General features: G+C 41.7%; 1 protein-coding gene across 1 annotated transcript; it reads right to left on the reverse strand.

The window, feature by feature from the left end:
* Positions 1-2,828: 2,828 nt before the first annotated feature.
* On the reverse strand, positions 2,829-7,200 carry srsf3b (serine and arginine rich splicing factor 3b). Its single transcript, XM_068316269.1, has 6 exons — positions 7,075-7,200; positions 6,235-6,445; positions 6,000-6,134; positions 4,091-4,129; positions 3,608-3,694; positions 2,829-3,397 (listed from the first exon to the last, which is right to left on the reverse strand). Exons 2-6 carry the CDS (start codon positions 6,435-6,437, stop codon positions 3,370-3,372), a joined length of 492 nt encoding a protein of 163 aa, XP_068172370.1. The 5' UTR covers positions 6,438-6,445; positions 7,075-7,200; the 3' UTR covers positions 2,829-3,369.
* Between the last annotated feature and the right edge of the window lie 6,668 nt (positions 7,201-13,868).

Raw genomic sequence — 13,868 nt, forward strand, 5'->3', positions numbered from 1 at the left:
TATTGTTTTTAGTTTTTATTTATTTTATTTTATTTTTTTACTGTTTTTATGAGTTGAATAAATTCCCTTACAACAATGACTTCATTGTTGCCGTGGCCCAGACACGCAGTTTCTACCTTCTGTTTTATGACAGGCATATTTCTAGTTTCTGTTTGTTTTATGAGAACATGAGATGGGATTTCTTTCTCATCACTTTAGATATACTGTACATAAAAAGTGCACTTCATATTTATCTTATGAATTTTGATAGACTTTTACAGATTGGCTGTAGAATGTACCCGAATCAATTCACACAAGTAACCAATAAGTAAAAACTTGAAGTATTTGTCATGTACTTGAACATTTCTGTTTTATGATATGCTTCTTCTTTTTGAGGCATATACAGTATTTAAGTTTTGATTTCAATGAATTCAACTCATGTCTTTTTCCATACAAAAGGGAATGATTTTGTTTCTGGACAGTCTTGTAACACAGCAGTAGTAGTTCAAAACTCTGACACTTTTCTTTGTCATTCTAGCCTTACAAAACTTATAACAATTTGCTGTATGCAATTCGCCTATCAGTTGCATGCTTTTGGAGGTGTGAGGATGCTGGAGAATCCAGAGAGAACCCACGCAGGCAAAGGAAGAACATACAAAGTCCATACAAGAAAGAATCAAACCCTGAACCTTCTCGCTGTGAGGCGACAGCGCTACCCACTGCAACACCATGCTGCCTAAATGTGGTGACAACTTGTGTGTTATTTTGAATAATAATCTACAATCTCCAGAGACTGTGTCCAACGACAAAATAATAAATAATATGGCCAATTTTTGTCTTTAACGCTTGCTGTGGTAGCTGGTAAATACTATATTCTAGTAAGACAAAATAATAAAAATGATTAGTGAAGTTAGTATGACAGCTTTGGGATTTTATTTCAGACATTTAAGATCAAGAATTAGCTGCAGTTTTATTAGTTATCTTTCCTCAAGGTCACTTTATCCAAGCTGTGACTTTGCAAATTAGTCTCCAATCTGTCCAAACAGTCCTCTAATTCCAGGTCTCTTTATCTCATCAAAGGGTTAACAGAGGCAGCTTGTCAACAACAACAGCCCAGCTGTATGACAACCAATGACAGGTTTGTAATAACTTTAAGAAGCGTGTATATTTGTGCAGCTGATCGGACGCCAATCCTCCGCTACTGAGGGGCCAAAGTTAAACGAGGTCAGAGGTTTCCAGAATGTTAGGACCTGAACACAGAGGCTACAGGTGTCACAGGCCACGGGTCTCACATAACAGGGTCAAGGGCTTCCTCCTCTCTGAGACCCGTCTTCATGCTACCATGACTCATCGGTCCTGTGACGTCACACGGCTTCTGCGACTCAGTGAAAAGCGCGCGCAGATTTGAGAAATGTGTACATTAGAGATGTCTGTTCACGTGGACCGTGTGCGTGAACAGGGAGCCGTGGGCTTGATCGGGGTGGGGTCAAAGTTAGCAGTTCGACAGTGTGGAACTCGTGGGTAGACACACACACACACACACACACACACACACACACACACACACACACACACACACACACACATACACACACACCGAGACTACCGCTGGAGAATACCTACCTATACGATACATTCACTGGCTTCCACTTCAACAAGTTAGAGTCACAATATGTAAAAACTTAAAATAACCTTCAAGATATGGTGATAAAATATGGATAATATATTTTACTGTTTGTTTTTTCTGCCTTAAAATATACTTAGGCAGGAAAAATGTACATTTTCAATACATTTTCACCTAATCTATCTGGTTCCACTGTTCTAACAAAACGAACCAATATTTTGTTTGATATAAAATCCAATTTCTGACATTGAGATTTCGAGGCAAGATTGGTTAGTCCTTTTGGGTAGAGATATTTTTAAATAGTTCTTTAATACAAGGACATTTATTTGTGGGATGACATTTTATCAATGAAGATGGATCAGTATCTGGACTCAGTATTAGGGGTCACTTTCCATTTTAATCAATGTTACCTCGAGATGAGAAAGACTGTTTTCTTCTCCAGAAAAGAAGTCAATTAAACCCCGCGTTCGTCCCTCATTTCTGAGTCTGACAGACATCAGGGTGTGTGAATAAAAACTGGAATGTGAAACTGGAACGCTCTACGGGCCCCATCTAGTGGTAAAATTACAGACGCCATGAAAATATCAATATACAGGTACAGCAAGTCTGAAAAATAGAATATGATAGTTTGGGAGAGGGTCTCTGCCTAGGATTTGTGGTCGTGGGTCTTGATGTCCTCGTTCCAGTCTCAGTTCACTCCCTGTGAAGCTCCTCCAAATTGCTGGATGGATTTTGCTGGATAATCCTCTCCCGGCTGTGGGAATCCTTGCGGCTGGTGCACCTTTTCCTACAGCTTTCTATGAACGGCTTGGACACATCACTCAACAAGCTTGTTGAGCAATGCCCTTTCATGGCTTACCTTCCTTCTGGACATCAGTCTTCCCCATGACAGACCTGAACTGATAGACCACTGAATGTTCAGGAACCCTCTGGTGTTCCGAGGTAATTTGCTGTGTGACACCATAACTTTACAATTTTGAACTTGATCACAGTATTCCAAATTTCTGAAACACTGAATTTGGGTTTTCATTATTTCCAAGTCATAATGATGGAAATGTCAGTGAATTAAGGCTTGAAATACTGATGTATGTGAAATAAACCTGCAAGTTTCACTTTCTGAAAAAACAAATTTTTAACTTTTTCATAATATTTTAAAAACATTTTTTAGATGTATTTGAACTGAAATTTCTCAAAATACAAGAACAGAAAAAACCTTAACTTATTTTGTACTCAGCTGGAATTTTTATTGAGACTCTTCCATGTGATACCAAACAAAAAATGACAATGGAAAACGCGTTGATACACTTCTCACATCAATGTCATGGTGTTGCATTTTGCGTGAAACATTGAGAAAATAGTAACTAAGTAGTTGGTTGAAAACATGTAGGCTTTCTTACAAACCCTTAAAAAACAAATGCTGGCATTTACACAATGGAAATAAGGAGCTAGTCAGACTACACTTTACATTCACTGAAAAATAACAACGACAACAAAACATGGGAGTAACTGGTGAACTGGAATGCTGGGCAGTATAAATATTTCAGGACTGATTAGATGGATATATCAGTACACATCACATCTGTACACACCCACTTAAATGTATTTGATGATTCTAAACAAGGGGCAAAAACACTAAACTGTATGACTGTTTAAAAAACAAAAACGCACAAAAATGACCTTGTTGGCCATGCTGAAGTCCATCATACAAAACGGCAACAAATGTACAACCGTACACACTCCGCTCCCGTCAAACCCGACGTGTCAGTCTACTTTCTGTCGGTGGACCTCGAGCGACTGCAGAAGATAAAGAGAATTGACAATGTTAGCTAGAATTAGATTATATGGATAAAACATCATTTTCAGCATTAATAAACTAAAACATCAGTTACATCAAGGATGTCTGGGTCTGTACGCTACGACCCAACATGCCTTAAAGCAGCTCCATCTTAAACTGACAAACTTACACTGGAACACAAATTTAAATGATTAAATTATCAAAATTACCTCCTTGATCGTGAGAAAGACCTCGAAGGTTTGTGGTTCCTGTCCCGGGAGAGGGACCTCTCCCTCCTCCTGTCTCTGGAGAAAGACCTGTAAAAACCAAATCAACCATCTCATGAGGTAAATATTACAATTAATACCCTGCAAACACCTTGACACCCCACGTTTTGTCTCAGACCGTAGTGATTTGTTTCATGAAGAAACAACTGACAAGACATCTTTTGTTGTGGAGATCTGTAATATCAATGAACCAATCCACTGTGTTCGATTCTGAACATTTACACACAAACCCTTTAAAACGATCATGTGCTATCCTGTTCAAGAAATACACTTCAACACACAATAGAACGTGACTTTAGACTAGGCTAAATGTTTAGCTATACATCAGTCTTAATCCATTCTTGTTTTCATCAACTATCATAAAGAAAAAAAAAAAAAAAGCACAACACCTCCACCAATCAACTTCATCAGAGTCCTTCCACGTACCTGCTGCGACTGCGGCTGAAGCTCCTCCTGCGTGGGGATCTGTGCAGGAAAAACACAAAGCGTCACGACCAAACACACACTCTGCACAGAGCTGCACTGTCCTAACCCCTTTCTTATATGGGCCTCCAACACAGCCGTTTGTCAACTGCAGTAACTGAGAATGGAAATTAAAAATTCTGCATGTTTTTCCAGGAACGCTATCTCAACCTGAAAGTATAACTCACTCAATGGACCTGTACATAAAGATGGAAGGTGCTTAGAACTGTTCTCACCTATCCCACAATGCCATGTGTATCTATAAGTGTCATCAATGTGAATTACATTCCAGTTTTTAATTCCTGGTGGTAGAGCAAGACATTCTCTAGAAAGAATGTCTATAAATGTTTGGGGTGAATGGGAAACAATGATAAGAACAAAAAGTGAGCGTCCTAACAAAATTAGCCTCATCAAAAAATCGAACGCCGCAATGTGGACTGGCCATGGTGCAGGAATAAAGAGGCACACTCAGAGGCCACCATCTGTATGAAACTAGTTCATTACATGTCAAAGGGACCACAAAATGACTTAACCTAGAAACTGAAGCAATAAACAGGTCACACGGAATAAGTTGTGAAGTGACCAGACCAAAACAAAACCAACCATTAAATCGCACACAAAAAAATGTGATACTAATTTGGAGGTTGAGAAGATTTTTGGATTTGTATGACCTCATAATTCTGCTCAGAGCCCCAAGATACATAAGATGAATGTCTAATTGTAATATCTTGAAATGTGAAGCTCCAGACTGATCCAAATAATAATAACCTTAAAAACCAGCTGACTCTTCACTTTCAAAATTGTAACCAGCAGTGTACTGAATGAAGCAGGAAAACTTACTAGTATTTTTGGTTTTCAACAAGCTAGATATGACGAAAAGGAGGCAGACTGTCGACCGGGTAGGTAGAATTGGTTGATTAGGACTGGCCAGATGCTGCAAGGTGATTAGGTGGCAGGCAGATGGGGGCTGGCTGTGGCTTTTTTCCTGCTTTAAATGGTTAGCCGAGGCTGCTGTTGGTAGGTTGTAGACATTTGGGAACATAATACGCCGATTGGTCGAGAATGTGAAGTGGGCCGCTGCCGTTTGGGTTAAGGTTGAAGGAAGAGGAGGTTGAGAACGGCATGCTGAGGAACCAATGGGTTGGTGGAACCTGATGACTGGCCATGCCTGGGTCATGTGACAGCACCAGCCAAGCTGATTGGGGCACGATGGTCAGCAGTCACATGATGCTGAAAGAGGGCTAGTTGACTGACTCAGAGGATGGTGAGAAGAGGCATGGTGGTGGCTCTGCAACGGGTTTCATTCTTATTAATATAGATGAAAAGTAAAAGGCATCCTCAAACAAAAGAAAAAATCATTACATTTGGTAACCCCCAAAATGTCAAACAGATTATACTTATTCCAACATAGGATTTGCCCAGTTCTTTTTTTTTTTTTAAATAAAAGTAATTTTCCATGTTAGGAAGTTTTTAACCTTTTTGAGAATGCACAAAAATATAAACCCCCAAAAAAGCAGCTTAACTGCTTTACACATATGTACAGTCTCTAAGGCCGAATTCAAATGCATTTGCAATGGAAATGCTTCTCTACAAATATATATGATAATGACTTAGTCCTACGTAATTCTCAAGTACCTGAATATGTGTAGTAGGCTTCATTACTAAAATGATTTCTAAAATCAATGATAATGAAACCTTAGACTTTGGAACAACTATAAACGTATAATCAGAAAGTATATAGAAATGCCTATACTGGAGAAACTTAACCAATTACCAGGACATAACACGTGGGTCATTGGGTGAAACCATTAAGTCACAAAGCACAAGAACACTGTTTCCTGTGACGGTCACTGTCAAACAACAACTGGGTCACCTTCGCCTGGGCGGTGGGCTGCGTCTCCTGTAGTCGTCCCGAGGTCGTCTGCCCCACGATGGAGGAGCCCCACGGGTGCGGCTGCGCTTCTCACCGTTAGATAGCTCGACTCGCACCCGGCAGCCACACATTGTCCTAATAAAATAACACATAGCATTAGTTTCACAGCACAAACAATGCTGACCAAACTTTTCTATGATTTGCATGTACTGGATCTGTATGGACAGGGCCCTACCTTCCGTCAAGCTCCCGCACTGCATCTGTTGCATCTCTGGGGTCTTCAAATTCTACAAAGGCAAACCCAGGTGGGTTCCTGGCCACCCACACACTGCGCAGAGGACCATAGTAGCCAAACGACCTCTCCAACTCGGTCTTGTTTCCATTGTTGCCCAAATTTCCAACATAGACTTTGCAGTCAAGAGGACAGTCACGATGCATGATTGGATCTGAAAGTAAATGACAATAAGGTGGATTGATGGGGCGACAATGGCTTAATCCTTGTTCGTGTGCTTCACGTTACACAAAAGAACTAAACTATATCTAGCTTGGTATTAAACGTATGTGTCGGATAGAATCCAACAAGGATGGTTCAATTAGTAATGCTTGAAAAAACATATTGAATTTGTTCAAGAACCGCCGCCGAAATCAGTGCTAAATGCCCAGAAACAAGGGGAGGCTTCTGGGCCTCCAAACCCGACATTATGCTAACTTTAGCCAAACAGGAAAAAGTCTACAGTATTCCAGTGTAAATTAGAAAGATCACATTTTAAATTTATTCCACTTTGGAAATTCTCTGGTTCTCATTTGTGCATCAGGTGATCAACAACTAATAATGATGAGCCAGGTTCATGTTAGCTAACGGCTAATCATCGAGTGCTAAAATGGCGGACGTCTTTCTCCGGCCGGGGAACGAGGAGACGCTAGCAACGTTAATCAAAGACTGGATTAAACTGGTACGGCAGTACAATCGATTTAGCACAATATTACATTTTAGAAACTTCTTCTATGAACATAGTTTAGAAGTAAATACAAACTCCACCATGATAATAGTTGGCAGCTGAGACTGAACGTTTACCTTTTAGAGCCGTTCCTCTCGGTAGTCGATGGAAAATGGCGTGACGGTTACTTTTTTGTGAGCACCGTCACTCGCTGGAGCGCTCTAAATTTTGCCTTCTACTATGGTGAAGGAACATCCCGCCTCTTTCCTTCTCTGATTGGATATCATATTCTAATATGGTGATCATTGGTTGAAATCAGAGGAGACCATCAGACTAAACCAATAAAAACTAGAATAGGACCAGCTATGGCTTTGCCATAGTATGACATCTGACATCACTTCCTTTCTATAAACACGTCTGTTATAATGAAAGTAACGTGAAAAATCAAACGATAGATAAAGCGGTATGAATTTTACCCAAATCAAATTCATCAGTAATTTGGTGTCAAAAGCCCAATCTTTAATATATAATGAAGTCGACAGCATTTGACTTGAAACTACTGTGTGAATTGAGGGAAGGAAACCATCTCAGATCATCAAAGACCAAATTAATGAACCTTTGCCCAGAACTCAATGGATTAAAAAAAAACATTTTGTTTGCCTGAGTCTTCTTCTTTTCCTTTCGGCTTTTCCCTTCAGGGGTCGCCACTGCGAATCAGTTGCCTCCATCTAACCCTCTGATGTGCTCATTCCTGATCCTATCTATCTTGGTCCCTTACAAAGAGAACCTCAGCATCTTCATCTCTGCTACCTCCAGCTCTGCCTCCTGTCTTGTCCTCAGTCACACTGTCTCTAGACCAGGGATTCCCTCACCTTGTTGGAGGTACCGAACCCTGCTGGTTTCATATGCTCACTCACCGAACCCTTTAGTAAAATTTATATTATTTTTTTTTCAAATTTAAGACATAAGTATATGTTTTACTGGTGAATTTAATGAATTGTGCAATAATGTCACCTTTTTCAAAGAACAAAACCAAGACAGTGCATGAACTCACATGAAATGACCTAGCTGCAAATCAGTGTGACTTCTGCTGTTATTGAGAGACCAGTTCAGATATGTGTGGCTTCACCTTGGCAAGTGCTACTCTGATGTCATTTTCACAGCAAAGTCTGTTTCTTTTGTTTTCCATGCAGCTGAAGGAAGTGTTCCTTTACTTTTGCCAGTGCGAGACGAGAGTTGCTCAACTTGACATTGCAAATCATGCAGAACGCTGACTACCATCACATTCCATTAAACAGTACATGTAAATTCATGTCCGACCACTTTATTTTTTTGCTCAACATAGTTACTATGAATTAAAATATTAAGAAAGCAATCAGATGACATGCCATCATGACAGGCATAAATCAACTACTGAGTGCGCTAAATCCCATGTAGCACAGGTAGGCTAATCAATGTAGCGTGATCACCGGCAGCCAATGACGGCTAAGGGGGGCGGGTCATCACGAATTGACACAATGTTTCAAACGTATACAATGATTTTGTGTATGTTCGGGAAAAACACCCGACACATCGTGTCCGGTGTTTTGTCTTGACCTCAGTCTCCGCCGAACCCCTGAGACCGACTCACCGAACCCCTAGGGTTCGATCGAACTCAGGTGAAGAACCACTACTCTAGACCAAACAACATTGCTGGTCTCACCACAGTTTTGTACACCTTTAATTTTTGCTGAAACTCTTCTATCACACATCACAGCTGACACTTTTCTTCACCCGTTCCATCCTGCCTGTACACCTCTTTACCACACTCTCCATTGCTCTGGACTGTTGACCCTAAGTACTTAAAATCCTCCACCTTCTTGATCTCTTCTCCCTGTAACCTCACTCTTCCACTTGGGTCCCTCTCATTGACACACACACCCACCTCATGTACTCTGTCTTACTGTGGCTAACTTTCATTCCTCACCTTTCCAGGACAAACCTCCTCCTCTCTAGCTTCTCCTCCACCTGTTCCCTGGTCTCACTGCAGATCACAATGTCATCTGCAAACATCATAGTCCACAGAGATTCCCGTCTAACCTTGTCTGTCAGCCTGTCCATCACCATGGCGAACAAGAAGGGGCTCAGAGCTGATCTCTGATGCAGTCCCACCTCCACCTTGAACTCCTCTGTCACACCTACAGCACACCTCACCACTGTCTTACAGTCCTCATACATGTCCTGCACTGCTCTAACATACTTCTCTGCCACCCCAGACTTCCTCATACAATACCAGTTCCTCTCTGGGCACCCTGTCATAAGCTTTCTCCAGATCTACAAAAACACAATGCTGCTCCCTCTGGCCTTCTCTGTACTTCTCTATCAACATCCTCAAAGCAAATACTGCATCTGTAGTACTTTTTTTTTGGTATGAAACCAAACTCCTGCTCACAAATTCTCACTTCTGCCCTTAGTCTAGCTTCCACTACTCTTTCCCATAACTTCATTGTATGACTCATCAGCTTTATTCCTCTGTAGCTGCCACAACCCTGCACGCCTCCCTTGTTCTTAAAAATGGGCACCAGTGCATTTCTCCTCCATTCCTCAGCCATCTTCTCACTATCTAAGATCCTGTTGAACAACCCAGTCAGAAACTCTACTGCCACCTCTCCTAGACACTTCCAAACCTCTACAGGTATATCATCAGGACCGACTGCCTTTCCACTCTTCATCCTGTTCAGTGCCCTCCTCACTTCATCCTGACTAATCTTTGCTACTTCCTGATCCACAGCAGTCACCTCTTCTAGTCTTTGTTCTCTCTCATTTTCCATGTTCATCAACTCTTCAAAGTACTCTTTACATCTTGCCATCACACTACTGGCCCCTGTCAATAGGCTTCCATCCCTATCCTTAATTACCTGCTACATGTCCTTCCCATCCCTGTGTCTCTGTCTTGCCAACCTCTATAGATCAGTCTCTCCCTCCTCATTGTCCAACCTAGCATACAGGTCATCATAAGCCCCTTGTTTGGCCTTTGCTACCTCTACATTCACCTTATGCTCCATCTCCCTGTACTCCTGTCTACTCTCCCCAGTCCTCTCAGTGTCCCACTTCTTCTTAGCTAACCTCTTTCTCTGTACACACTCCTGTACCTCCTCATTCCACCACCAAGTTTCCTTATCTACTTTCCTTCCACACCAAGTACTCTCCTACCTGTCTCCCTGATCACATTAGCTGTAGTTGTCAAGTCATCTGGAAGCACCTCCTGACCACCCAGAACCTGTCTTAACTCCTTCCTAAAAGTCATGCAGCACTCTTCCTTTTTCAGCTTCCACCATTTCGTCCTCTGCTCTGCCTTTGCCCTCTTCATCTTCCTCACCCCCAGAGTCATCCTACACACCACCATCCTATGCTGTTTGGCTACACTCTCGCCTACCACTACTTTGCAGTCACTGATCTCCTTCAGATTACACCGTCTACACAAGATGTAGTCTACCAGTGTGCTCCTACCACCGCTCGTATACAATGCCTTGCGAAAGTATTGGCCCCCCATGAACTTTTTGACATTTTGCCTCATTTCAGGCTTCAAACTTAAAGAAAACAAATTGAAAATATTTTTCAAGAATCAACATGTGAGACACAATCATGAAGTGGAACCAAATTTATCCAACATTTTATATTGAGTCTACAAATAAAAAACTGAAAAGTAGGATGTGCAAATGTGAGACCAAATGACACACAGATGTACTCTGTTTGTCATTATTAGTCATTTAGGTCAACATTGGATCATTCAGAAGTCATCAGGGAACTTCTGGAGTCGTTTAGCTGAGCTGAGAGAACAGGTGGCCGATATTTTTGCACATCCTTTTTAGTTTTTATTTGTAAACACACTAGAAAATGTTGAATAAATTTGGTTCCACTTCACGATTGTGTCTCACATGTTGTTGATTTTTGAAAAATATTTTCAGTTTGTTATCTTCAAGCTTGATGCCTGAAATGTGGCAAAATGTCAAAAAGTTCTAGTGGGGGCAACACTTTCGCAAGGCACTGTAGGTCACCCTATGTTCCTGCCTCTTCTGGAAGAAAGTATTCACTATAGCCATTTCCATCCTTTTTGCAAAGTCAACCACCATCTGTCCTTCTGCATTCCTCTCCTGGATACAAACCTGCCCATCACCTCCTCATCACCTCTGTTTCCTGCACCAACATGTCCATTGAGGTCTGCACCAATGACAACTCTCTCACTTCTAGGTATGCTCTGCATCACTTCATCAAAGTCCAACCAGAATCTCTCCTTCTCCTCCAGCTCACATCCTACCTGTGGAACATACCCACTGACAACGTTGAACATGACACCTTCGATTTCTAGCTTCAGACTCATCACTCTATTGACACTCTTTTGACCTCCAGGACATTCCTAACAAACTCCTCCTTCGAGATGACTCCTACTCCATTTATCTTCCTATCTACACCATGATAGAACAACTTGAACCCCGCTCCTAAACGTCTAGCCTTGCTACCTTTCCACCTGGTCTCCTGGGCACACAGTATGTCTACCTTCCTCCTCTGCATCATATCAACCAACTCTACTTTTTCCTGTCATAGTTCCAACATTCAACGTCACTACTCTCAGTCCTATACTCTTGGCGTTCCTCTTCTCTCTCTTACTACGAACACACTTTCCTCCTCTCCTTCTTCGACCAACAGTAGTCTAATTTCCACCGGCACCCTGTAGGTCAACAGCACCGATGGCGGTCGAACCCGGGCCTCGACCGATTCGCATGTTTGATTTGGCAAAAGTTTTAAGCCGGGTGCCCTTCCTGACACAACCCTCTGTATTTATCTGGTCTTGGGACCAGCACAATAAGACACTGGCTTGTGTCCTCCCGCGGCTACATTATTTTGTTTGCCTGAGTAAATTGTTTTATAAAAATGGCGAACTTTAACAAGAAGTTATTTGATCACTCATCTTTATATATATTGTTATTAAATTTAGTGGACTGGTGAATCTGGTGCCAAATAAAAGTGAATACAGTTTTAAGATTCATCAGAGTATGTTTATGTTTCTTTATCACGAAAAATAGTAAACCAAGTCAAATGAAATAAAAACATGGACAATTCACTATGTTCCACTGATCTAGATCCATATCTAGATCATAACCCAAATCTGAGAGATGAATTTATAAATTTGAAGAGGGGTGAAATTTACTGGATCACAGTATGGTAACAGAAAGGAGACGTGGCACTGGCACCAGTAAGTAGCTGAAATAATCAAATCAAAGACTGTATTAATGAAGAAGGTCTTAGGTATCATGCAGTACAGTTTGGACATATCAGTGAGTAGAATATGGTCTACAATAAAATGAGATGAGAAATGAGATTAAAGTCAGTCATAGTATGTTGAAATCATGCAAATAATATCCGGGTGAAGACATCTTTTATATTGTGGAACGAATGTTCATGTTCAAAGTGTGTTTAAAGTTGTTTCAATCAATCCACCACACTTTAAGAAAGTGTCAACTCTCATCCAAAAGGCTTCTTCAGTTATAATGGTGGTTGGTCTCAGCTTCTTAACACTGCTAGGTGTGATCAGTGCTATTCATATTCCAACAACCATTGTCAAAACCCGTCTGGCTCCTCATAGATGGTTGTTGGGCATGAAAGGGAGTGTCAGTGTGGGTCGTCGAAATGGAGTTTCATCGTATACAAAGAGTGGACATTAGCATGATTCACTTCACCTTAGCCAGTCGGATGAGTTATTCTTTTGGGTACTTTTGAAATTACCTGACTGTAAATAGGCGATAGATAATGTCACAGACCAACTTAGACTACCCCCCCTTCTTTCACTAGTCTCTCAAACATCTGTCCTGCCTGTTAAAAATCTGATCATCGGTATCCTGAAATGTTCCTTGAGTTGACGGAAGACTGCTGAATTGGCTGTTATGTGTTGACCCATGTGCTCGTTGAGTGGTTGTTTGGTTTCTCCTATTTCTCCTAATGTGAGCATTCCTCACATTTGTTTGCATACACAATGTTGCTCTTCCGGTTGTGTGGTGTGGGCTCTTTTGGTTGTACCAGTCTTTGCCTGAGGGAGTTGCTTGGCTAAAGAAAGGTCCAATCAGGAAATTCCCCACAAGTTTTCAGTGCCCTTTTCAGGTGTTGGTGTTCTTTCTCCTGGTCTTGGGTGCTGGCGGGTAACTCCAAGCTTGTGCTCCAGTGGATGGTGAGAGTCAAAAAGCAGGTAGTGATCCGTGTGTGTTGGTTTCCTGTATACCCCAACACTCAGACTTCTGTCATCTTCTGTGTTGACCTCACAATCCAAAAAGGATAATCTGCTGTCTTTTGCATCGTTTCTGGCAAACTTGATGTTGCTGTCCACCAAGTTGATGTGTTCGGTGAAAGGTTGCACCTCATGGGTTTTGATCTTGACCTATGTGTTGTCCACATACCGGAACCAGTGGCTCAGTGTTGCTCCGTTGGTCAGTTCCCTGTGTTCCATTTCTTCCATGTACAAACTGGCCAATAAGAGACCCCGGCGAGCCCATGGCACATCTGTGTTTCTGCATGTAGAAGCTCCCTCTGGAAATAGGTGGTGTTCAGGTAGAGGTCCAGAAGTTGGCAGATCTGGTCAGGGTTGAGGTTTGTTCTGTCTCTCGGGATGCCGTCTTGTATACCGCGCTGTGTCACTGTTTCCTCTGCCTCCATTGTGGGAACATATGTGAATAGGAAGGTGACATTGTACGATACCATGGTCTCATCTGTGTCTAGTCTCAGTCGTCTCACCTTTTCCACAAAGTTCTTGGAGTTCTGTACATGGTGGGGATTCTTCCAAACTAACCGGGCCAAGAATCTGGCTAAATTTTTGGCGCTGCTGTATGTGACTGAGTTAATGCTGATGACGATAGGTCTGAGGGGGGCTCCTACTTTACGAATTTTGGGGAAGCCATATATG

The sequence above is a fragment of the Antennarius striatus genome, chromosome 5 (assembly GCF_040054535.1).
Source record: "Antennarius striatus isolate MH-2024 chromosome 5, ASM4005453v1, whole genome shotgun sequence".
NCBI classification, from domain to species: Eukaryota; Metazoa; Chordata; class Actinopteri; order Lophiiformes; family Antennariidae; genus Antennarius; species Antennarius striatus.

Bases quoted from the DNA above. Each gene is read 5' to 3' on its own strand.
- srsf3b (XM_068316269.1), bottom strand. From the start codon at position 6,437: ATGCATCGTGACTGTCCTCTTGACTGCAAAGTCTATGTTGGAAATTTG. The intron at 6,135-6,234 runs GTAGGGCCCTGT...TTATTTTATTAG, and splicing joins GTGCGGGAGCTTGACGGAAG to GACAATGTGTGGCTGCCGGG. The intron at 3,398-3,607 runs GTAATTTTGATA...TATCTTCTGCAG, and splicing joins TCTTTCTCACGATCAAGGAG to TCGCTCGAGGTCCACCGACA.